The sequence below is a fragment of the Pogona vitticeps genome, chromosome 2 (assembly GCF_051106095.1).
Source record: "Pogona vitticeps strain Pit_001003342236 chromosome 2, PviZW2.1, whole genome shotgun sequence".
NCBI lineage: Eukaryota > Metazoa > Chordata > Lepidosauria > Squamata > Agamidae > Pogona > Pogona vitticeps.
The window spans coordinates 168,155,132-168,180,200 of NC_135784.1; the positions used below are offsets into that span (position 1 = coordinate 168,155,132).

Genomic DNA, 25,069 nt, shown 5'->3' on the forward strand with positions numbered 1-25,069 from the left:
CCATTTGTCTGGCCTCTTGCTCAGCTTTTCCTCTCCTTTCTAATTTCATGGTTCTTTCTTTGATCACTAATTCTTTCATTTTAAATTACTGTTATGATTTCCATTTTAGAAAATCTTGAAAGCTTAGGATACTTGGTTTTTCAGAGGCATTTTCCTCTGTCTCTAATTGCTCTCCTGCAGTTACAGGGTCTCCATTTCCTGAGGTACTAAACTTTGTGCCTCTTGAGACTCAGTTCCCACTATTACTGGTCTTTTAGTTCCTTTGGGAGACATATTTATCTGAGTTACTTATTCTAGAGTGTGTTTACTGATTTTATAATGGACCTGTCTTCCTTCTTTTACTTCCAGTCACTGAAATAATTTTATTTCAAACAAAGGCTTTCTCCTCTCTACCCTCAGATCTGCTCTGACCCCTGGCTTCTGCTTTTTCCCCAAGTTCTTATTAAACTCTTAGAGCCTTGAGCCTTAAGCTAGCCCACTGGATCTTCAAATCATGAGGTAAAATACAAGAATTTTCTTTCAGAGTTGTTCCCTAACTTAGACCCCCCACCCCCTGATCTGGGTTCAGAAGCCCTTACCACTTAAGCTTTTTCCAAAAGCTCTAGTGAGGAACCAAATTTCTTTGCCACAGACCTCTGTCTAAAAGGTACCCTTGACTCAATAAAATTCTTTTTAAAATCAGGCTTGACTGGAGTTCTTCATATCCAAACTCAGGCTTCACTGGATTTCTTTGTATCCCGCTGCTGGACACCAATTGTGATGTTCACCCTCGTGCCCCTTGCCTGACCGTCCTGACACAGTGCACACAAAGGAAAACAATCCCCTCATTTACATTGCTGCCACCAGGTGATCACTAAATCACCATTACTTCAGGAAGATAAAGATTCAGGTCCACACTTCAAAGTCTTTTAAACAGAACTTTGTTTATTGATTATAGAAATTAAAATTGATTCATGAATATCTTCTTTAGGTCAATTTATTATTAATAACAACCTTCTATTTGATAATACACTCCTACTCTAATCACACCTCAGAATTCCCCAAACTCCACACACTATCTCCTTCTCCCTTCCTCTCACTCTGCCCTCACCTTTCTGACTCACTCTGCGTGATCTCTGACTCCGCCTTTTATAGCATCTCTCTCAGCTCCGCCTCTCAGCAACATGAATATGCATGAACAATTACATAACAAAACATGAACCATTGACCTAATAAAGGGAACACTACAATGGGGAAAGTCACATTGCTAGCTGCAAACTGGTGTTAGAAACAGAAGGGTAAATGTGACCTTATAAACATTGCTGGTTCTGATGCCCATCAGCCTCTGCCACTCTAACCAATAGTAAGACACAACAGGAGTAAAACCAATGAACAGTCTTGTAGCATCTTAAAAGACAAATACTGTATTTTTGTATTTGGCATAAACGTTTGTGCTGTGCATCTGATGAAGCAAATTTCAAATTAATGCCAAATAAAATGCCTTTGTCCTTAAGGTGACAACAGACTCTTTACTGAGGTGGCTGCTGCAGTCTAGACTAATACAGGACCTTTCCGATGGGAGTCGTAGCTCATCTAGGACTGGAGGACTACAGGTATTTATTTATTTATTTATTTAATTTATATCCGGCCTATCTAGTCGGTTGACCACTCTACCGGACTTTTTTTTTTACCCTTAGCTAAAGATGGCAATCAGGTTCCTGTTCCCGAATTAGTATACACTTACCAGGAAAACTCAGGTAGAAATGTTAACCAAGAAGGGGGGGGGGGATAAAAACTGCTGGATGGCTCAGTGGTTGAGGTCTCTAGTTGCGGAGCAGAGGTTGGGAGTTTTGATTCCCCACCGGGTCTCCTTGGCAGGGGCTAGACTTGATGATCCAAAGGATCCCTTCCAGCTCTGCCGTTCTAAGATGATGAAAATGCCATCCTGTGTAGGTCACTGAGAATTGAAGCAAGCAGCTAGCCAGCGGGGCTCCTGGACAAGGTGTACACCGTCTCAGGGCACCCCTGACTGGCAAACCAGTTCAAAGAACTGTGTGCCTAGGAAACGATGGAAAGGGTCGCCTTTCGTTGGAATTGACCGGAGGGCACGTTATTATTATTATTATTATTATTATTATTATTATTATTATTATTATTATTATTATTATTATTATTATTATTATTATAAGGTACATATTCAATGAGCATGATTCATGTCCCACAATGGACAGCAGACCACCTCCCCGCGTGCGGAGGGCGGGCCAGGAGAGAGACCGTCGACGGAAGTGAGGAGCGCGCGAAGGTCACGTGAGAAGCTCAAGCATGACGCTCACGTCAGCGGCACCATGGCGGTTTCTCGCTCGCCGCTGAATTCCTGCAGGCGGAAGCGGAAGCCAGGTGGCGGCGACGGCGGTAACAGCAGCAGCAACAGTCGCGAGGATGCGGGTGGCGAACGTGAGGCGTGAGCGGCCGCGGAGAAGACCCGTTGGGTGTTTCGGCAGAGCCAGGCAGGTCGGTCGATCCTAGGAGGTAGAGAGCGATGCGCTTGAAGGGTTCGGTGGTGCTGGCAGTTCTCGGGGAAGCTGAGGACGAGAGCCGTGGGAGTAGCTGACACCTCAGTGAAGCCGGTAGGGACTCCCACTCCCAAGAAGGCGCGTGTTGCTTTCTCAAAGCCTGAGCAGGGAAGAGGAGGCACCCGCGTTTGTGGAAGAGGGCAACGTGGCTGTCACCTGGGCAGCCTTTACACGAAAACACGCCTCTACGGTGTGGACAGGTGTGTTTGAGAGAGGGGGGCAGGCAAACAGACGGACAATGGGCTTCTGTGTACCTCAAAAAAAGTGCATCAGAGGATCATTCAGGGTGGATTTTAAAAAGTCAGTCCTTTTTAAAAACTCAAATGGATTTAAATCAAAGTCACTTTTTAAAATTTAAATCGCCAAGGAATCCTATTTTTAAATTTTAAATCGTGATTTAAATCAAATTTACCCTGGGATCATTCCCTCCCCTCACCCAACAACAAAGCTGTTCTGTTACAGTACTGCCTTTGTTTGGGGAATAATGTCTCATGGAGATATCAACACTGGTGTTCGAATTGTCTGCTTTGCATAACTTATGAAGAGTGTGTTTTGGTGAGCAAATAAATGTTTCCTTTTAGATTTTTTTTTCAAACAGCCGAGGAATAAGGTATTTAGTCACTTGAAAATCCATTTGACAGTGATACCTTTGTTGGGTGAACTAGAAAGACACAAAATTATCTTTTAAGTTTTTAAAGAAACCTCTTTGATATACATAATGTTAAAAAGTAGTCTGATGCTGATTAAAGATTTAATGTAGAAGAAGTTGCAGACATAAAAGCAGCACTGATCAGGTGTTAGAATTGGATTTATTATTATTATTGTATCATGCACATATCCAGAGCATTTTTATAGCCTTCTTTTTCTGAGAAAGTTGCCAAGGTGCCTTACAAGTGTCATTCATAAAGCAATTTCTCATCTCAAATTTATGGTCTAGAAGATATGACTTGGAGGAAAAAATTATGGAGCTGGAGAAGGAAAAAAAATTACAAGCCAGCCGCCGGTTTTATTTTACAAACCTGAGGTATTAGATTTCAGCTCTATGTTCATTGGTTTTGCTGGAAATAAGAAAGTCCAAGAAAAAAATAGCATTTGAATCTCCATTTTGATAATTTTATTTAAAATTATAATTCTGTGTTGTAACAGTTTCAGTTAGTCTGACTTCTGAACTATCCCTAAATTTCACTATAGAAGCCCCAAGTGCCCCTTCAGCCTTTATTTAGATCTCAACAATGATGTTTAACCATTTGGATAAAAACTCCTTTACCTTTTTAACACTGTTATGCCCTTTGTGGTTGGCTCTCATAAATTTGCCAAACTGAAGCCGAAATATCATCTATCCAAAGACACCAAATTTGTCTGAGTTGACATTTTACTAATTATCCTGTATTGTAGTGATACTGACTGATGATGGTTCATAAAACTGATAAAAATCCAGTGTAACTTTAAAGCTTGCATATGACAGATCTTGAACCTGCCTGAAATCTTGTTGCACAGTTACACTGGCAGTGTAACTTTTGGAAGTGGATTGCCACAAATTAAGAAATCTCAGTAGATGTTTATCTGTTGCTTACTGAGTTACAGAAGTTTCTTGCCTTGTGGCAATTTACGTGCAAAAGTTATACCGTTTGTGTAACTGCAACAGGATTATACTTCAAAAAATGTTTGAGGCAGAAAAGTGGGACTGTGCAGGGAAATAACATTTAGAATCCTTTGCTAAAGTCTTGCATACCTATTCTGGTATTCCTTATTAATATTTTAATAAGGAAATAATATTTCAATAATGAAATTACGATGAGGTATTCTTTAGCAGAGTCTCACTCAGGTTCATATGAAAACTGAATAATTAGGCGGTGAAGAGGGTTGTTTATGAGCTGTAATGTGAGATTGCTGCAATCATACAGCTCCGATGTGGAACCTTTTCTTAATGGCTTCTCCCTCCCAGCTGTAGCGTTACTAGAAAAATTCTAATGATAGACTCTGAACGGTCATTAGGAGATATTCGTGCAGTCCAGTGAAATGCTGCTTTGATACCTCCCAAACTGGTGGTGAAATAGACCTAGCTAGTTCTGCTGGTCGATCTTGTTTTTCGTACTATGAGGAACATTTAAATCTAGTTTTCTCCAGAACATCAGGATTACACAGTCTCTTTCTCAACACTTGGCTGGTGCAGAAGGGGTCTCTCTGAGCACTATGCACTAGCCTTGCCCTTTTTTTCTGCCTCCTTTATACCAAATTTCCTATCCTTTGGGCTTAATTGTCACTGTAATAACCTTAGGTACAGAGTAGTTTAGCTTTACCACAAAGTTGAAAAGACACCTGCACATTGCATTCTTCAGAGAAGGCAACTTTGGTGGGCACGGAGGCCAATTTTGACTCTTCCTTTGGACCTGCTATGGACCTCTCATATGTTTTGTGTGAGACTGGAAGTAACTAGAAAGTCCCAACATGGAATCAGCACCCTTCCCTAAAGCAAGATCCTGTGCTTTTCTTTTATTGGAGAATCAACACCCTTGGCTTCTAGGAATGTGATTCTTCTTGTTCTGTGTGAAGCTTCTCCCTACTGCAATATGCCTGGCTACAAAACAGGAGTGGGGACTGTATAAAGTATTATCCGCTTCTCTTACAGGGAGATAATTTCATAGCAGTATTGGAGGAACCTACCAAAATACAGTGGTGCCCCACATAGCAATGATAATCCATTCCGAAAAAATCATCGCTATACGAATTTGTCGCTATGCGGAACAAAAAAACCCATAGGAACGCATTAAAACACGTTTAACGTGTTCCTATGGGCTTAAAAACTCACCTTATGCGAAAATCCTTCATAGGGGCGGCCATTTTCGGTGCCTCTAAAGTGAGGCAACACAGTGGGTGGCCATTTAGGAACCGCAGATCAGCTGTGCTAAAATGGGGCCTTTGGGATGATCACGGGGGAGCGCTTCCCCGGGATCATCCCAAAGGCCCTACCGATCAGCTGTGCTTCGGTGCTCTCTCGCTCTCTCCCCTTGCACCTCCAGCCTCGGCAGGAGCACTGCGCCGCCACCCTGGCCGAGAAAGACCTTCTGCGCCTGCAGAAGGTCTTAGGCGCAGAAGGTCTTTCTCGGCCAGGATGGTGGCACGGTGCCTCAGTCTCCCTGCCGAGGCTGGAGCTGCGAGGGGAGAGAGCGAGAGAGCACTGAAGCACAGCTGATCGACGAGGGGTTGCGATGACGGCTTCCCCGCGATCTTCGCAAAACCCCACCAGTCAGCTGTGCTTCAGCGCTCGCTCTCTCTCCACCCCTCACAACACAGCTGATCGGCGGGGCCTTTGGGATGATCAGGGGGAAGCGCTTCCCCGCGATCATCGCAAAGCGAATTTTTCCCATAGGGGCCACCGCAAAGCGATCGCTCTTGCGATGGCAAAAAGTCCATCGCAAAGCGATTTCATTGTAAAATGGAGCGATCGCTATGCGAGGCACCACTGTAATGTAACCTAGCCTCTGAAATCCATAGAAGCTAGCTAGCTAGTAGTAGTAGGTGTGCATGCATACATGAGTCATTTGTGATTTCATTGCCAAATAAAGACAGAGGGTCATCTAATCTAGCATTATGTTTCTAAAAGCAACAAGCCCATTGCCTCTGGAAAGTTCATAAGCAGAGTTGCCCTCCAGGTATAGAACCATAGGAAATAGCCTTATTCCAAGTTCAGAGCATTGGACTATCCAACCTAGTATTACCAGCATTGGCTGGCAGCAGCTCTTAAAGGTTTCAGACAGAATCCTTTTCCACCTCTACCGTAAAACACCAGGCGTTGAACCTGGAACCTTCTGTATGTAAACTGTGTTCCCTATCAGTAAGCTGTGGACCATGTTGTATGTAATCAGCAGCTTACCAACATTTAGAGCCATACATTGCCTATTGCTGCTTTGGATAGCAGGTACACATTATAGATAACTATGATCTGCTCTTCTCCAGATTCAATCAAAATGCATTATGTTGTAACCCCTTCTCCATGTCTCACATGTTCTGTTTCAGATATGCTGGGAGTAGCTCTTGGGAGACGTGCATGATGATTTGAAGCACCATGCTGATCGCTGCCTACATCGCTTTCGCTTTCCTGTTGGTAACATGCATCAGCCTGGAGTTCTCTGCCTGCCGCTCCAAGTTCACTGGCAGGTCTTGCTCCAACCCAGTCTTCTTGCAGTTCCAACTAAACTATTACCAGGTCTACTTTTTGGCTCTTGCAGCTGACTGGTTGCAAGGACCTTATCTTTACAAACTGTATCAGCACTACCATTTCTTGGAGGCCCAAATTGCCATCATCTATGTCTGTGGCTTTGCTTCTAGTGTGCTGTTTGGGCTGGTCTCCACTTCTTTGGTGGACCGCCTGGGCCGAAAGAAATCTTGCATCCTCTTTTCGTTGACGTACTCCGTCTGCTGCCTCACAAAGCTCTCCTGGGATTATTTTGTGCTTATTGTTGGAAGGATATTAGGGGGGCTCTCCACTGCCTTGCTGTTTTCTGCTTTTGAGGCCTGGTATGTGCATGAACATGTGGAGCGCCATGACTTCCCAGCTGAGTGGATTCCTGTTACTTTTTCCAAGGCAGCCATTTGGAACAGCATCATTGCTATCGGAGCTGGAGTGGTAGCCAACATCTTTGCTGAATGGCTGGGCTTGGGACCCGTGGCCCCGTTCATGGTCTCCATTCCCCTTCTTATGCTGGCTGGTGTCTTGGCAATGAAGAACTGGGATGAGAATTATGGCAAGAAAAGGGCACTGTCTAGGAATTGCATGGATGGCTTGAAGTGCCTTCTCTCTGACCGCCGGGTCCTGCTTCTGGGTACCATCCAGGCCTTGTTTGAAAGTGTCATCTACATTTTCATCTTCCTCTGGACTCCTGTCCTGGATCCCCACAATCCGCCCTTGGGCATTGTCTTCTCTAGTTTCATGGCAGCCAGCATGGTGGGTTCATCGCTGTATCGCATTGCAACCTCCAAGAAGTATCACCTCCAGCCCATGCACATCCTTTCCCTCTCAGTCCTGATGGTCTTCTTCTCTCTCTTCATGCTGACTTTCTCTACCAATCCTGGACAGGAGAACCCTTCAGAATCCTTCTTGGCCTTCCTGCTCATTGAGCTGTCCTGTGGGCTGTACTTCCCTTCGATGGGTTTCCTCCGGCAGAAGGTGATCCCTGAGAAAGACCAGGCAGGCGTGATGCACTGGTTCCGTGTCCCGCTCAACCTGTTGGCTTGCCTTGGCTTACTCATCCTCCATGATAGTGACTACAAGACGGGAACCAGGAATATGTTCACGATCTGCTCCGTTATGATGGTGATGGCCCTCCTGGCAGTTGTCAGCCTTTTCACTGTGGTCCGTAACAATGCAGAGCTCAGGTTGCCCAGCCCTGCGGGTCAGACAGAGGGCCCTTCACCAGAGCTCTGACCTTTGAGTTCTTTACAGCCATTTGTTGGGCATAATGCTTTGGAACAAGCTGGTTGTCATAGCACATCATAATGTTGGCACTGTATATAGGCAAGGACTCTGCAGAGTCCTGTATGTGACTCTGTTGCACATGGGACCTTTCCAGCAAAGATGGCTCAGATCAGACAGCTTGACTGAATTTGTGGCAAGCATAGCTTTCTTTTCAGCACCTTGAAGTTCTTGAGTTTCATGGCATCTTGACTTCTGCAAGCAAAATGTGCGGGGCTGCTTTCTGTCACTCTATCCTGGATAGATGGTGGCAGGTAATGGGTCAGCAAGGATGTGAACCTCTTTTTAGAACATGAGCAGTGAAGTTGATTGACAGGCCTCTTATCAGGACTGAATGTAATCAGTGTCAACCAAATTCTTTGTTGTCAATCCTCCTGTTCTTTTAAAATAAAAACCGATATATATGTAAAGCTTATCTCCTTGCATCAGTACTAATTCTGGAGATTTAACTGCTGCAATATTTTGATGGCCAGATGCACACATCAAATTCCTATGTTTTTGAAATAACAGGTGTGAGGTTTGTTGCTATGTGCCTCAAGGTTTTTTCTTTTCTATTATTCCACGCATATTTTGTTTTTTTAACATCATGATGATAACAATTTTCCTTCTTGTCTCTTGTTTTCAGATTCCCCCCTTTTTTTCCAGGCAGGTAACCTATAGCCTTCTCAGTGTTGTTAGACTACAACTCTCATCAGCTCTGAACAGCACAACCGGGGGGCCAGGGGGGGCAGAAGGATTAAGGAAATTGCAGTCCAATAATGTTTTGGAGAGCCAATGTCCACCCCAGTTTACAGGGAACAATTTAACAATTTACAGGGAATCTCTGGTTAGTAGTGAATTTATAAACTAGTATGACATGCCTTACTGCTTCATTTGGGTCTATATTAGAGATGGGCACGAATTGCCGGTTTATTTACCCGCTGGACAGGTGTTTGTCAGTTCCCAGCCTGCCTCCTGCAGTGGGTGGCAACTCACAGGCAGCACCTGGAGAAGGTACGGCAGGTAAGCCAGGGTGCTGCCTCTTGAGTGGATGCCTGCTGGAGGAGGCAGGGCTGGGAACCACTGAATACTTGTTCAACTGGTAGACAAACTGACAAACCAATGAACCGGCAATTTATGCCCATCTCTAATCTATATGATTGCCTGTCTGTTTGCAACAATGGCATTTGTGACAGAACAAGGATGAACAACTACGGCGCAAATTTTGTCACCTCACCAAAAGTTGATAAGCCATATCTCCCCACAGCTGCTGCATCACTGGGATTGCCCTCCCCCAGTTCTCTAGTGATTTGCTGCCAAACCTGATCCAGTTAAGCAGCACTGTATAAGCTTGAGGAGAGGGCCATTCTGCTAATAGTGGTATAAGAAACATTAATGGGACAGGATCTGTTCAGTTCCTTTGTCGAGCCACAGAGAACTCACTGCTGTTGTGGAGATGATCAAACAAGTTCCGCCTACCCTAGGTGTCTCCCCCCACCCCCGGGAAGTATGTTCCCACATTCCCAACCCAGTCACATATTGAGAAGTGAAACTGGTCAGGACTGCATCTTTACCATAGTGTGTTGCTTTCTACTTTTGGCTGCCTTCGTAGCGTGCCTACCCAGTTAGCATTGCTGTCTGATGGAGAAAGTTGTGCAAGCAGTAATACTTGATAGACCTGAAAAATAAGCCTACATGAGTGCCAGTGGTATTCCTTTTGGAAGGTTCTTTACACCCACACACCTCTGCTCCATGTTAGAAATAGTGCTGGCCTTGCCTTAATGCACAATGATATAATAGTCCACATGTTAGGGCATGATGGTATTGTGTGGAAGGTACCTAAGCAGGTGGATAAAAATCAATGAGTTTTTTAAAATTAAATTGATTTCAATCACAATTTAAATTGTTTAAAAATCAATTTTTTAATTTAAATAATCAAAAGCTGTAATTTTAAAAAAATTCAAATTGATTTAAATCAAATCCACCCTGTCTTAAGTGCTTGTGGCATCACCGCCTTGCTGGCATGCTCCAATCGCTTCAAACAAACACCAAGGTCCTCCATATACAGTACAGTTGTACCTAACTTCTAATGTGGGTCTAATCAACATCCTGGTGTGAGGGCCACTCCTGCTGTTAGGCAGAGTAAGGCAATTGCCTCAGGCGGCAGATGCTAGGAACTCATTGAATGGAAAGGGCTGTTTGTCATGAGATCAGCTCTGCACTACCTAAGCAAGCCTTCAGTGGGGTAAAGGATGCTGCCCCGTTACCAGTACTGTATTTGAAAAAAAAAAGTGCTTTAAGCTTTCAGTTGTGTTCTGTTACACACTTGCATGCAAGTAAGACATTAGCCATTTGTTACTTTTTCCTTCTGTTGTTCAGTTGCAGACTGGAGCAAACACTGGTGTTAGGGTCAAGCAGGATGTTAAACTACACCAAGATTCATAGTGTATATTCTAAACTAATAATTTTGATACTTGATCTCTTGCACAGAGATTCCTTGTGCTTTTTTAAAGTTAAAAGTAAAACCAGAGTTGGTCTGCTTATCAACTCAAATATTTTAATAAAGTTTAAATAGATATGTACAACTTCCATTGCTAGCAAGCGACACATCTGAGAGTTCCAGCTTGGGAAAGATTTTTCTAAGCACCAGTCAAGCACAACAGTCAGAGAGCTCTGCCTTCATTTAAACACAGGTCTATAACTCTTCTTCTTTATAACAGAAAACTGTTTCATGCTAACAGGATTCAGCGTAAACATCAGTGGATGGAATATAGATTTCTTCCTCCAGAAAACCAGTAGCAGGACAGCACGTGACTCTGAAAAAAACTTTGTGACATTTGCTGAAAACATTCCTCTGAATGCAGGACCTAATACTCATGCATGCTAAGTTGAAAAAATGTATACTGCTGCTTTCATATTGTTGTAACAGACTTGTATTATACACTGCCTGCAGTAAGAGTCAAAGTGCCTATGCACCTGCCCAGACCCTGTACCCCACATGTTCTCAGTTAAATTTTGGTAAACCAAACATTTCTGGCTTGAAATCATTCATGGACGGGATCACAAGGGTTGCTTCTTGCGTAAACTTTTTCTTCAGGGCTTCGTCAGGAACCATCACCACTTGCATCCCAGCTGCTAGTGCCGCTTTGACCCCATTGGGTGCATCTTCAAACACAAGGCATTTGGCTGGTGATGCTGGAGGCTCAAATCTCTTGGCACCGATTAAGAAAATATCAGGTTGTGGCTTTCCAGGTTTCACTTCAGGGTCATTGCCCAGCACAATATGATGAAATAAACCAAAGAAGGGTTTGAGGTGGCCTACTTTCAATTTCTAAGAGTCCCAAGCAGAGCTGGTGGCAATTGCTATGGGTATCTTGTGCTGATGTAAATGGTTGATGAGTTTTTCTACTCCTGGCATCAGGAAAGCTGTTGGAAATATTTCCTTTCTTCTTCAAAATTTCAAGCAGGATTTCTTCAGTGGTTAGGGGGAGGTTAAAGGTTTTTTGAATGATACTGAGGGCATCGACTTCTCTTTTGCCCATAATAATAGTTTTCCCTTCCTAAGTGAATTTCTTCCCAAAGCAGCCACAGAGATCTTGAAACAGAAGGTTATACTGCATAGCTTTTCAGTATTCAGAAGGGTGCCATCTATGTCAAAAAGGACATGAGTAACAACAGGCTGTGGTAGCTTTTCACTGGAAGGAGTGGCCATTGTGCTGCACCTACACTTAAACCACAATGAACAACCGTAAAACTCTAGAGCAACTATGCGGAGTTGGTGGGTTAACCAGCTAGTTGGCAGTGAATGCCCACTGCCATTGCCCTGACAGCTTCTTTGATTCCATATCACTCTGTAAATGCCATTCAGAGTTCCATTTAACTTAAAGATGTCCCTAGCCATTTCCTTTGGTACCTCAAAAGGGAGAATCCAAGTTAATCTGCTCAGGCAAAATAACAACTCAGATGTCGGTTGAAAGCAGAGCCTAAAAAGCTTCTTTTAAAAAATAATTCTTGTTTCAAATTACAGTGTTCTAAAGGTAACTCATTTTTACACTTCGCAAGGTTTAAAAAGCAAATTGTTGCCCTGCTCCATGCTTTCCTCTCAAAATTACAGTACTGTACTCCAAAAATGCCTGGAAATGCCCTTTTAAATCCTACATTATTTTTGATAAGAAGTGTTCTTTTCTTTCCTTCCAATCTGTGGTTGGTGATACCCTAAAGGGGGTGAATGGATTATGCTTCCATAAATCTGTTGGTATATTAAGAATGATTTGTTACAGTATGAAGCCATTCTTAATGTCAATCTTTTGCAGACAAAACAGCAACAAAAGATATTGGAAACATCCAGTGGAACCCAATATGAAGGAGGGATGCAGTGTCAAGATATAGAAACATGGCTTTTACTTCCAAACAAGAATCCAGTGCAATTATTTTGTGATCTCTTTCAAGGACAATAACTGAATAATGCCTATAAAGATCTAGGATAATCTGTTTTTAAAGTTCACTAAGGTGTGGGTGGTAAAAATAATTTATTGCCTGAAACAGTTTCAGGATTAATCTAGGAAATAAAAATGATTTTTCTGCATCCCAGAGTTTTAGCTTCACCCAGTTATTAGTGACTTGGTTCTCTCCAACACACAAAGAGCCTAGCCCCTTTTCGTCATTACCTTCATCATGCTGAGAGTGACCTGTTTGTGAAAGAGAGGTTGATGTCCATATGCAGGAAGCCCACATGAACAATAACCCTGACCCACTGAATAAGGGTAGAGTATCTGTCTGTATCGGGATGTGGGTGGCACTGCGGGTTAAACTGCAAAGCCTCTGGGCTGCAAGGTCGAAAGATCAGTTTGAATCCACGCGATGCAGTGAGCTCCCGTCGCTTGTCACAGCTCCTGCCAACCTAGCAGTTTGAAAGCATGTAAAAAATGTGAGTAGATAAATAGGTACCACCACGGTGGGAAGGTAATGGCATTCCGTGTCTAGTCGCGCTGGCCACATGACCACAGAAGATTTACAGCACAGACCAAAACGGTGGCTCTATGGCTTGGAGACGGGGATGAGTTGGACACGACTGCACAATTGCCAAGGGGAACCTTTACCTATTTGACTGTATATCTGAGTGGTGTGAAGAGTCAATATGGCAAAAGACTGTCCAGCTTGATCCTCTATGATGTTTATGTATGGTGCACATTCTTATTCAGAATATAGGTCCCAGTGGCTTCAGGCTAGGGTAGCCATTGATGGATCCCAAAAAGGAGGACATGGAGGACAAGGAACACAGAAAAAGGAGGAATTCATTGGCAAAAAGGAGGGCATATTGCTTTAAATAGATATGCTAATTTAAGTTGCGTTATGCCAATATAGTCATCCTGTTTGACATCCAACGGTCTAACTACACTGGCTTTTAATTCCTCAAAAGTGAGCTACTAGCTTGTTTCTTTTCCATCTTTAAAGGAAGCACATGAAAACACAAGACATTGGGGGAAAGAAACTTGCAACTTTGAGAGCAATTACTTTTATTTATTTATTTTATTTATACCCCGCCCATCTGGTCTTACGACCACTCTAGGCGGCTTCCAGATACATAAGTAAAAACATACAAATATACATTAAAAATTGTAACATCCACTAATAAATTAATAGATTGTTCAAGATGGCAAAAGAAAAGAAGGAAAGAAGAGGTAATCGAGGATTAACTGGAGGGAAGGCCTGTACAAACATCCATGTTTTCAGTTGATTTCTGAAGATACCCAGCGAAGGGGCCGCACGAATCACCGGAGGGAGATTGTTCCAGAGGCAAGGAGCCACCGCCGAGAAGGCCCGGTTTCTGGTCTTTTCCTTCTGGGCTTCTCTCGGCGTCAGGCTCCTCAGCCTCACCTCCTGACTCGCGCAGGTGATACGGGTAGACCTTGGTGGGAGTAGGCGTTCCGCCAAATATCGAGGTCCTAAACCATTTAAGGCTTTATAAGTAAGCATTAATATTTTGAAGTCAATGCGGAACCGAATTAGCTTATTGGGCCGCCTGGTAAGGCCATGGCGAGCTCACCTGGTTTAGAAAAAGAGCGGAGCTACTAGTACTGCAGTACTCAATGTCAGTGCTGCCACTGTCAATCCAGCCCTAAAGAGGAAGGCACCCACTCCCTGAAGCTGATAGTGCCTTCATACTTCTTCCTACCCACTGTTGCTGGCAACAAATAAGAGAAAGATAGTATAAGCAGTTGTATATATATATTTATTTAATTAAATTATTTAATGTCTGGCTCTTGAATATATATATATTTTCAATATCTAGACATTAAATAATTTAATGTCTGGTTCTTGGAACCAAGATATTATAGGAAGGAGGCCTGGTGAAATAGCCTGAAGTATCTTGATTTTTCTGGATGTTTCCCATTGTGGCTTTGCTCTGAGAGGAGCTCTTGAAGCCAGGCGTTAGAAATAGCCCTCTGCTGTACTGGGTCACTGCTTCTTTCTTTTCTAGCAGTAGCATGCAGATGAGGGTACAAGCAAGGGTATTCCTTTCTCTGATGGGTGGGTTCGGTCGAGTACTGGCTAGACAAACGACAAGGGCACTAGCTGATTGCACTGTCTCACATGTACACCAGAGCTGTATGTTCTTCCTCCCTGTCCCTTTGTGCTATATGATCTGAAATGTGCAGCACCCAGATCAAATGCAGAAATCAGGTTAAAAAAAAGAGAGGCATCTACCTACATGAATGTTAATAAGAAGAAATATAAAGAAGAGGTGTCTGTGTCTGTATGCTGGCTTCCTGGTTTCAAACCAACCATCCCACCCACCCCCAATTAGCAGAAGAACCCTGTATATGGGATGAAGCCCCACAGATCTCCATAAGAAGTGTTCCCAGATAAATCAGTAGGGCTTACTCCCACATAAATCTAGGTGATCCATTGCCTCCTCTATGTGTGGACTACATGGCTGTGGTTTGGCTATGTTCTCCTGCAGTGTAGACAGGCTCTCCTTCCCTCATGTATGTCTTTCTCTTTCTTTTTAACTGCCATACTTGCTTGGAACCCAATAAAGCTTACCGAGCATACTCCTGAGTCAATATGAAGAACTCAGGCTAAATAAGCACAATTATGAGGAAACAAGAAGGATTCTAAGGAAACAAGCTGTGACATTCAGCCCTTTTCCTTGTCAAAGCTTGCCTTTCACTGTGCATCCGAAACAACAACCATGATATGCACCCTAAGAGAATCAACTAATAATCATGTGGCACCTCGAAGGCTATCAGAATTAGCAAGACTTCCTATGCACCTAAAGGAACTCATTGCTTGTGAATACTGTTTTTGAAAGACTTATATCTCCACAGGAATGTCCCCGAGACATTTTGCTGCATGAAGAACAATGGGTGGGATCCGTAGTACCCACATGCAGCCAATATATTTTGAGAATTAGGCATAAACCGCCCCCACCGCCCCCAAGAATCTTCCTCCCATTTGTCAGGACCAATGAAACAATCATAAAGTAAATAACGAATAAGTGATGTTGCTTTCTGACATAGTGAAACAGCTGCTGAGGAGACTGCTGAATAGTGGGTCTGCATATTTTCCTATGCCTATGAGGAAAGGAACCCTTTAAGCTGTTCAAAAGCTCTCAGTCTAAGTTTCAGCATTTCTGTAAACAACATGACATGAAACTGATCGGCAGTCCCTGCTAGAACTGACTCAACAAATCACTGGCAGTTAGCAGATTGCCATTAATTTATTATTTCCTTTTTGGATTTAGGTAGCCTAACTCACCCACCGATACAAACACATAGGTACACCAAAATTTAAAAGGAGAACTTTTAATTGGTAGCAACCTGGCAGTGCTGGTGACATTATTCCTGTTTTGCTGGTACAGCTCCACAAGAGGACACTGGCCAATGGGATTTTTAAAAAAGAGTTGACTCATTACTTAATAATTGATTCAATAGTTCTACTCCAAAATCATATTTAGGCCTGTATGACAACCTAATGACACAGTGTCTGCAGTAAGAAGTTTCAACTGAAGATGAATGTATATGGAAACAGCAAACAAATACATGGTCACTGTGATTCTAGGTACATTTTTATATACTGTACTGTATTCATAAATGTCCAGTATTGTGATGCAGTAGGGAGGGCACAGTGTGCTCCTCAATCCTCCTCACATAAGACATTTTAACTCACTGTAGGATCCTTGTTCAGCAGACACCCATCTTCATTTAGCTTCTGCATTTGAATATGATTACAATAAGAGTTGTAGATCGTTTGAATAGCCTCCCCCCCAAAAAAAAAACCAAAACCCCACAACCTCTGCTCTTTCATACAAGAAGGAACTATTCTCAATTGAATTTTGGTAAACCAAACATTTCTGGCTTGAAATCATTCATGGATGGGAGCACAAGAGTTGCTTCTTGAGTAAACTCTTTCTTCAGGGCTTCGTCAGGAACCATCACCACTTGCATCCCAGCTGCTAGTCCCGCTTTGACCCCGTTGGGTGCATCTTCGAACACAAGGCATTTGGCTGGTGATGCTGGAGGCTCAAATCTCTTAGCAGCAATTAAGAAAATATCGGGTTGTGGCTTTCCATGTTTCACTTCAGGGTCATCGCCCAGCACAATATGATGAAATAAACCAAAGAAGGGTTTGAGACGGACAGTTTTCCATTCGTACGGCTCTCGAAGGGAGCTGGAAGCAACTGCTATTGGTATCTTATGCTGATGTAGATGGCGGACAAGTTTCTCTACCCCTGGCATCAGGGAGGCTGTTGGAAACAATTCTTTTTTCTTCAGCAAAATTTCACCAAAAATTTCCTCAGTGCTAAGAGGCAGGTTGAGTCTCTTCCGAAGGATATCCAGTCCCTCGTCTTCAATTCTTCCCATGATTGCAATTTTATCTTCCCAAGTGAATTTCTTCCCATAGCGGCCACAGAGATCTTCCAGCACGTAGGTGTAAAGAGTTTCAGTATTCAGAAGCGTGCCATCCATATCAAAGATGACATGGGTGACAGGTAGCAGAGCCTTGCCACTGGAGGGGGTGGCCATTGCGATGGGCCCACAACAGCAAAAACTTTTGGTAAGGCTGGTTCAGCCTAGAATGTACTGTTGTTGCCTTGAGAACCTCTGTGCCTTCATCTCTGTAAACGTCACAGAGGATTCTGTTCCACTTAAAGGTGCCATCAAGCATAATTCTGGGTGGTTGTCATTGCTGCAAAAGACTCAATGTGTTTTGCTATGACATGAGCAAGAAACTGCCTTAAGTTTGCTGCACAAAATCTGCTTCTTGTTTCTCTCCTACTGAGTATCACCCTATTTCCCTTAACTTTGGCTTCTTAAGTTTGCTCCAAACCATGTTGTGCTGCATCCAAATCAATTTCTGAGATCCCTTGGCTATTAAGAACTTTTCCATCCTGCACTGCTGTTTCCATTTATTTAACCTTGAATAATCAAGGGGAAAAATCTATTAGTGCTATTTATTTCTCATTTTGTTGTTTAGTCGTTTAGTCGTGTCCAACTATTCGTGACCGCATGGACCAGAGCACGCCAGGCCCTCCTGTCTTCCACTGCCTCCCGGAGTTGTGTCAAATTCATGTTGGTAGCTTCGCAGACACTGTCCTGCCATCTCATCCTCTGTCGTCCCCTTCTCCTCTTTCCTTCACACTTTCCCAACATCAGGGTCTTTTCCAGGGAGTCTTCTCTTCTCATGAGATGGCCAAAGTATTGGAGCCTCAACTTCAAGATCTGTCCTTCCAGTGAGCACTCAGGGTTGATTTCCTTCAGAATGGATAGGTTTGTTCTCCTTGCAGTCCAGGGGACTCTCAAGAGTCTCCTCCAGCACCACAATACAAAAGCATCAATTCTTTGGTGGTCAGCCCTCTTTATGGTCCAGCTCTCACTTCCATACATCACGACAGGAAAAACCGTAGCTTTGACTATGCGGACTTTTGTTGGCAAGGTGATGTCTCCGCTTTTGAAGATGCTGTTGAGGTTTGTCATCGCTTTCCTCCCAAGAAGCAGGTGTCTTTTAATTTCGTGGCTGCTATCACCATCTGCAGTGATCATGGAGCCCAAGAAAGTAAAATATGTTACTGCCTCCATATCTTCCCCTTCTATTTGCCAGGAGGTGATGGGACCAGTGGCCATGATCTTAGTTTTTTTGATGTTGAGCTTCAGACCGTTTTTGCACTCTCCTCTTTCACCCTCATTACAAAGTTCCTTAATTCCTCCTCACTTTCTGCCATCAGAGTGGTATCATCTACGTATCAGAGGTTGTTGATATTTCTTATGGCAATCTTAATTCTGGCTTGGGATTCCTCCAGTCCGGCCTTTCGCATGCTGTATTCTGCATATAAGTTAAAAAACCCGGAGCACAATATACAGCCTTGTTGTACTCCTTTCCCAATTTTGAATCAATCAGTTGTTCCATATCCAGTTCTAACTGTGGCTTCCTGTCCCACGTATAGGTTTCTCAGGAGATAGATAAGGTGGTCAGGCACTCCTATTTCTTTAAGGACTTGCCATAGTTTGCTGTGGTCCACACAGTCAAAGGCTTTTCCATAGTCAATGAAGCAGAAGTAGATGTTTTTCTGGAACTCTCTGGCTTTCTCCATAATTCAGCGCATGTTAGCAATTTGGCCTCTACTTCCTCTGCCCCTTCGGAATCCAGCTGGTATTTCTGGGAGTTCTCGGTCCACATACTGCTGAAGCCTACCTTGGAGGATTTTGAGCATAACCTTGCTAGCATGTGAAATGAGTGCAATTGTACGGTAATTGGAGCATTCTTTGGCACTGCCCTTCTTTGGGATTGGGATGTAGACTGATCTTTTCCAGTCCTCTGGCCACTGTTGAGTTTTCCAAACTTGCTGGCATATTGAGTGTAGCACCTTAACAGCGTCATCTTTTAATGATTTTAAATGGTTCAACTGGAATGCCATCACCTCCACTGGCCTTGTTCTTAGTCAAGCTTTCTAAGGCCCACTTGACTTCACTCTCCAGGATGTCTGGCTCAAGATCAGCAACCACATTATCTGGGTTGTCTGGGACATCCAGATCTTTCTGCTATAATTCCTGTATGTACTGTATTCTTGCTACCTCTTCTTGTTGTCTTCTGCTTCTGTGAGGTCCCTCCCATTTTTGTCCTTTATCATGTCCATCTTTGCCCAAAATGTTCCTCTAATATGTCCAATTTTCCTGAACAGATCTCTGGTTTTTTCTTTTCTATTATTTTCCTCTATTTCTTTGCATTGTTCCTTTAAGAAGGCCTTCTTGTCTCTCCTTGCTATTCTTTGGAAGTCTGCATTCAATTTTCTGTAACTTTTCCTATCTCCCTTGAATTTTGTTTCCCTTCCCTTCTCTGCTATTTGTAAGGCCTCGTTGAACAGCCACTTTGCTTTCTTGCATTTCCTTTTCTTTGGGATGGTTTTTGTTGCTGCCTCCTGTACAATGTCACAAGACTCCATCCATAGTTAGTTCTTCAGGCATTCTGTCCACCAAATCGAGTTCCTTAAATCTGTTCTTCACTTCCACTGTGTATTCATAAGGGATTTGATTTAGTTATACCTGACTCCCGCCAACCTAGTGGTTCAAAAGCATGCAAATGCAAGTAGATAAATAGGGACCACTTCGGTGGGAAGGTAACAGCGTTCCGTGTCTAAGTCGCACTGGCCATGTGACCATGGAAGTTTTCTTTGGACAAAACGTTGGCTCTATGGCTTGGAAACGGGGATGAGCACCGCCCCCTAGAGTCGAACACGACTGGACAAAAATTGTCAAGGGGAACCTTTACCTTTATACCTGACTAGCCTAGTGGTTTTTCCTACTCTCTTCAGTTTAAGCTTGAATTTTGCTATGAGAAGCTGATGATCAGAGCCACAATCAGCTCCAGGTCTTGTTTTTGCTGACTGTATAGAGCTTCTCCATCTTTGGCTGCAGAGAATATAATCAATCTGATTTCGGTATTGCCCATTTGGTGATTTCCATGTGTAGAGTCGCCTCTTGTGTTGTTGGAAAAGAGTGTTTGTGATGACCAGGTTACTGTAATTCTCTTGGCAAAACTCTATTAGGCTTTGTCCTGCTTCATTTTGAATTCCAAGGCCAAACTTCCCTGTTGTTCCTTTTATCTCTTGGCTCCCTACTTTAGCATTCCAGTCCCCTAGAATGAGAAGAACATCTTTCTTTGGTGTCAGTTCTAGAAGGTGTTGTAAGTCTTCATAAAATTGGTCAATTTCAGTCTCCTCAGCATTGGTGGTTGGTGTATAAAGTTAAAGTATTTTAGCTTTCTGTATTTTATGTGTTTTATGATGTATATCTGTTAATTTGCCTTACTACTTCATCATTGGTAACCCTCTTTATCCAATACATTTTAGCTTCCTGTAATAAATGCATGTCAAATACCTCTGGGGTTTTTTTGTACAGGAGCCTATGTTAAAGTCGATGATGTCATGCCACATAGTAGAACCAAGAACAGACTGCACCATATGATGTGCCAGTTACCAAAGCCAAATTTAACTTTTTGTTAACTCCAAGGTGTTTACACTTGTTGACACACTCCATGATTTCATTTTGGATTTTCAGCTGCAGTTCTTGGACTGCTTATTTTTTATTAATTACCAATGAACTGGGTCTTTGTAACTTTCATTCTGAGACCTTTTCAGACCCTACTCATTTATTTTATCCAATAATCTCTGCAACTATATGAACTGTGAACAATACTGTACAGTATGTGGTAAAATAACATTTTAAAAAACTGAAGGTGGCATTTGAAAAGTTGAACCAGTAATGTCCCCTCGCCAAATATATATTTCTATTAAACATGGTTGCAGCAGGATCTTTTTCTGTTATGGGTGTTTTTGAGAGCTGATTAGGCAACAAAGCAAAGGGGATTGATTTCCTTGTGAACAAACCAGTCCTGCATAATACATGGTATTTCATTCAGATTGCTGGCCCAGGGAGTCCTTGCTTGTCAGTACTGTCTTACACATGTCCATTCAGAAACATGTCCCACTGAATTTAGTAAGACTCATTCCTATGCATAAAAAAATGCATATATTATATTTCACAACTTACACACTGTGAATCACTCTTTGAATGAACCTGGATTTCACTATTAAAGAAGAACAAAAAATGTTTTTCCTCCTTAGAAGTGTGTGGTGAGATAGCTAAAGTATACACATTCTCTTTATTAACCGGGGACGTGGTGGTGCTGTGGGTTAAACGGCAGAAGCCTCTGTGCTGCAGGGTCAGAAGACCAGCAGTCGTAAGATGGAATCCAGGAGACGGAGTGAGCTCCCGTCGCTTTGTCCCAGTTCCTGCCAACCTAGCAGTTCGAAAGCATGTAAATGCGAGTAGATAAATAGGTATCACATTGGTGGGAAGGTAACAGCGTTCCGTGTCTACTTGTGCTGGCCACGTGACCACGGATACTGGCTTCGGACAAACACTGGCTCTACAGCTTGGAGACGGAGATGAGCACCGAGCCCTAGAGTCGGACACGACTGGATTAAATGTCAAAAGGAACCAAGTGGTGTAGTGGGTAAAATGACAGACTAGGACTTAGGAGGCCTGGGTTTGAGTCCATGAAGGTAAAAACACTGCTAAAATATCTCGCTTAACCTTGAAAGCCCTGTTTCAACATGATAGCAGATAACATCCCTGACTTTTACACCAGACAGAGCACAGAGTTCTGACTCCTATCCTCTGAAGATGCCGGCCACAGAGACTGGTGAAGCGTTAGGAAGAAAAACCTTAAGAACACGGCCAAACAGCCCGGAAAACCCACAACAGCCATTTTACAGCAGACATGGAGAATATTTGGTCCTCCAGACACTTGGAACTTGTAAATTTCATCAGCTAACCACACACAAACGATAGTGAGGGTTTGCAGTAGTTTTCGCCCAGAAGATGTAGGAAAGGAAAGGTCCTCCTCGTGGCCTTTGCTTCAGAGGAAGGATGAGTAAATTGTGACCTCCTCCAGGTATTTGTTGGACTGCAGCTCCCGGCTATGGGGCATAAACTGATGGGCATTGTAATCCAACTGATGGGCATTGTAATCCAATTCTTATTCGTCCACCTGCATTTTACAGCAGCAACCCTTAAAAGGGAAGCAAAAGAAGAAGTTAAAAACAAAATACTATAATCGATATTTTTTTAAAGTGCGGGGGGAAAAAGATACTGTACACATGGATCCAATCTGACGCATCTTTATCTCTTAGCGCACCGATCTATAATTTCTAGGTCAATTTGAAAAAAAAAACCCACAACCACCCAAAAACCACACACCTAGTTTTAAAACTCCGCCAGAAAAGAAAACCCTACACACTACGCCACGCTCCAACCCGCCCTTTCCCTTTTTAAAGGGGCTGGTAATTGACGACCTTGCTCTCTGAAAGTTCCCGGCAAGCCGTAGGGAGGGGAGGAAAGGGGCGGGGTTAACTCTGCCGCTGCGCTGATTGGCCAGGAGCTTCGATTTGAACAGGGCGCGGGGCCGGTTTCACCCCCGTGGCTTTGCTTCGTCTAGTTGCGGTGGAGCCGGTTGTGGGCAGGAGAAGATCCGGTACCGGCGGGTGGGTGATGCATGTGCAGAGTTCCCGGGCATTTTATGTATTTGTGGAAGCGACGAGAGGGGAGTTTGGTTGGTGTGGAGCACGTGTCTGGAGAGGGTGGGCCCGTTTTGGGGAGCAGGGTGGCTAGTTATGCAATTAAAGCTGTGTTTACACGGCAAATCGAAGCGTCTCTTGGACCGGTTTACGGCTATTATTCCGCATCCATTCAGGAGCACTTTAGGGTCGTAATTCTGTGCCGTGACGGAAGTTATTATTTTGCTGCTTTCATAGATACCAAGGCCCCAGCTCGGTGCTGGACGGTCACAGTCCTGAGCAATTAAGCCGGTTTTAAATTCCGTTTTAAGGTTTAACTTTTGCGGACCCCGAGTGGGCAGGTGGGTTGGCTTGCGAGGGGGGGCAGTTGGTGTCGTTTAAAACAGTAGTCCCCAACCTTGGGCCTCCAGATGTTCTTGGACTACAACTCCCAGAAGCCTTCACCACCACTTTTGCTGGCCAGGATTTCTGGGAGCTAAAGTCCAAGAACATCTGGAGGCCCAAGGTTGGGGACTACTGGTTTAAAAGACAGAGCGACAATCGGGAGATTGTGACCTTTCTGAGGTTGTTGGATTGGAAAGCCCATCAGGTGTGGCTCAGGATAACCTGTGGTAGGGGATGATGGGAATTGTAGTATAGTATCCAAGGCACTGTATGTTTCCAGCCCTCGTTTAACGCCTGTTAAGCTATTGTGTAGTTCTACGTCTGAAGAATAGGGTCTGCCTTGAGGAAAAGACATCCTGAGCCGGCATTAACTCTTTGCAGATCAATTTTGTGTGAATGTTAGCTGCAGTTGCAGTAAGATGCGTACAGTATTTAGGAACTGTTTGCATAACAGTATCTATATAGGTACACAGGCACTGCCCCAAGAGGCATGCAACAGAAAACAAAACACTACAAAGATGATAAAGGGGAGATAAATGAGTTGTGTATTACCACCTCCCCCCATGTTTGTGTCTGGAGTAAGGCAGTTCTGATTAACTTTGTGACTTCTGTATCTTCAGCAAGTGGAACAAAATGTCTTGAATTGTATTCTTGGCAGGTGAATGCAGGGTGACCCTAGGACTAGGAAGACTGGCATGTGAAAGATATGGGATGAGTGTATTTATGGACTTTCAGCTTTCAGAGGTTCTCTCAGGAGACAATTGAGTGATGTATAATTAAGTGTGTCTGAGCCTTGTAGTTGCATGAAACAGAAAAATCTTATTTTAGATTTGCATGATTAAAAATGCACCTCGCTGTGAGCTAATGCTGGCAGATAGCAAAGTTGTACCTGTATGTGGTGAAAACTATAGAATAGATGGAAATCTGTCTTGCTTCTTTGTTTGATATAAATTGGCACGGCTGGGCTATTTTGCTTCATGGCTTCGCAGCTGATGTCAGCCAGTCTTTGCCACTGGTGTGCTTGAGCCCATTGTTTGGTTGTAAATAAATCTTTTTGTGGTAGGACTGTAGGAGAGACGTGACTCAAAGGGAGGGAAATGATTTTGAACCTGCAAATAGATAGGAATGGGAGAGACAGGTGTATGCTAGGAACAGGCTAGGAGAGAAATGAGTACCTGTCTATTTAATAAAATTGCATATGTTTAACTGAACATATAAGATACATTGGTAACAAATAATAATAATTATGTGATACTACATATATTCTTCCCTTCATAGGATGCACGATGAAGCTCCTTAAAGGTCTAGATTTTGTGGCACAGACCAGCACTCCTGAAGAAACTCTGGCTTTGCTGTCAGAGCTGAAGGTAAGGCTGCAAAATGGATACTTAGGCATTAACTGGCTTAGGTGGTTTTTAAAAGCCACTCAATTCTAAAATCGCAGAATGGTAGCAATTCACAGTATCTCTGAACCTGGCGGTTTTATCTTGTGGGCTGAACACTGCTAAAAATCAGGGCTGACCTAAAACATGTTGCTTTCTAATGCAATCTGCTGCCTTAGGAAACTCAGAACAAGTCACCTGGCATGTGTTGTTTCATCCTTGAGTAGAGAGGAACACCCCAGAGGCTACTGTCTTTGCTTCCTGGACGCTGTTGTGCAAGGTTACTGCTCTACTCTGCCTAATGTCAGGTCCAGTCTTAGAAAAAAATAAATGCTAGAAATAATCCTGAAGGCCAAAGCGGTGACCTATCACCATGCAAGGTATCATTGGCCTATAAACTCCCATCAGTGGCTATGCTGGCGGGGAACGATAGAAACTGATGTCCAACAGGAGTGGGAGGGAGACTCAGATTCACCACAACTGCAGGATTTTCTGCATTATTGAATTGTTGATGCAGGGTTTAGTGGATGACTGCCACGGGTGTTTAGCAGTCTGTCTGTGGGGTGATTGCACAAGGAGAAGAAAGTCAATGTATTCACGAAGGCTTTCACAGCCGGGATCTAATGGTTGTTATGGGTTTTTTAGGCTCTTTGGCCGTGCTCTGAAGGTTGTTCTTCCTAACGTTTCGCCAGTCTCTGTGGCCGGCCACAGAGACTGGCGA

At 43.4% G+C, this 25,069-nt stretch overlaps 2 protein-coding genes and 2 pseudogenes across 7 annotated transcripts in view; 2 read left to right on the top strand and 2 right to left on the bottom strand.

Annotated features, from left to right (window-relative positions):
- The first annotated feature begins 2,313 nt into the window (after positions 1–2,313).
- SLC61A1 (solute carrier family 61 member 1) lies at positions 2,314–8,435 on the top strand. Of its 4 annotated transcripts, none has more exons than XM_020778087.3 (2): positions 2,314–2,752; positions 6,570–8,435. In XM_020778087.3, the coding sequence occupies exon 2, from the start codon at positions 6,619–6,621 to the stop codon at positions 7,975–7,977; it is 1,359 nt and encodes a 452-aa protein (XP_020633746.2). In that variant the 5' UTR covers positions 2,314–2,752; positions 6,570–6,618; the 3' UTR covers positions 7,978–8,435. The 4 variants fall into 4 exon arrangements, with proteins under 4 accessions (XP_020633746.2, XP_020633776.2, XP_072847255.2 ...); XM_020778117.3 differs by having other exon boundaries at positions 2,314–2,508; XM_072991154.2 differs by having other exon boundaries at positions 2,314–2,490.
- A 1,038-nt stretch (positions 8,436–9,473) lies between these two features.
- Positions 9,474–11,716, bottom strand: LOC110071752 (pseudouridine-5'-phosphatase pseudogene; annotated as a pseudogene). Its single transcript, XR_013541268.1, has one exon. The product of XR_013541268.1 is annotated as a pseudouridine-5'-phosphatase pseudogene (transcript).
- Positions 11,717–15,738: 4,022 nt separating this feature from the next.
- LOC144586440 (pseudouridine-5'-phosphatase pseudogene) lies at positions 15,739–21,650 on the bottom strand (annotated as a pseudogene). Its single transcript, XR_013541269.1, has one exon. The product of XR_013541269.1 is annotated as a pseudouridine-5'-phosphatase pseudogene (transcript).
- An 801-nt stretch (positions 21,651–22,451) lies between these two features.
- ESPL1 (extra spindle pole bodies like 1, separase) overlaps positions 22,452–25,069 on the top strand; it is a 49,328-nt gene continuing 46,710 nt past the window's right edge. The window contains exons 1-2 of the mRNA XM_020778144.3: positions 22,452–22,549; positions 24,245–24,333. Of these exons, the coding sequence (XP_020633803.3) occupies positions 24,253–24,333 (81 nt within the window). The 5' untranslated portion in view covers positions 22,452–22,549; positions 24,245–24,252. The remainder of the gene's footprint in view (positions 22,550–24,244; positions 24,334–25,069) is intronic.

Coding starts and splice junctions, on each gene's coding strand:
- SLC61A1 (XM_020778087.3), top strand. CDS start 6,619: ATGCTGATCGCTGCCTACATCGCTTTCGCTTTCCTGTTGGTAACATGC.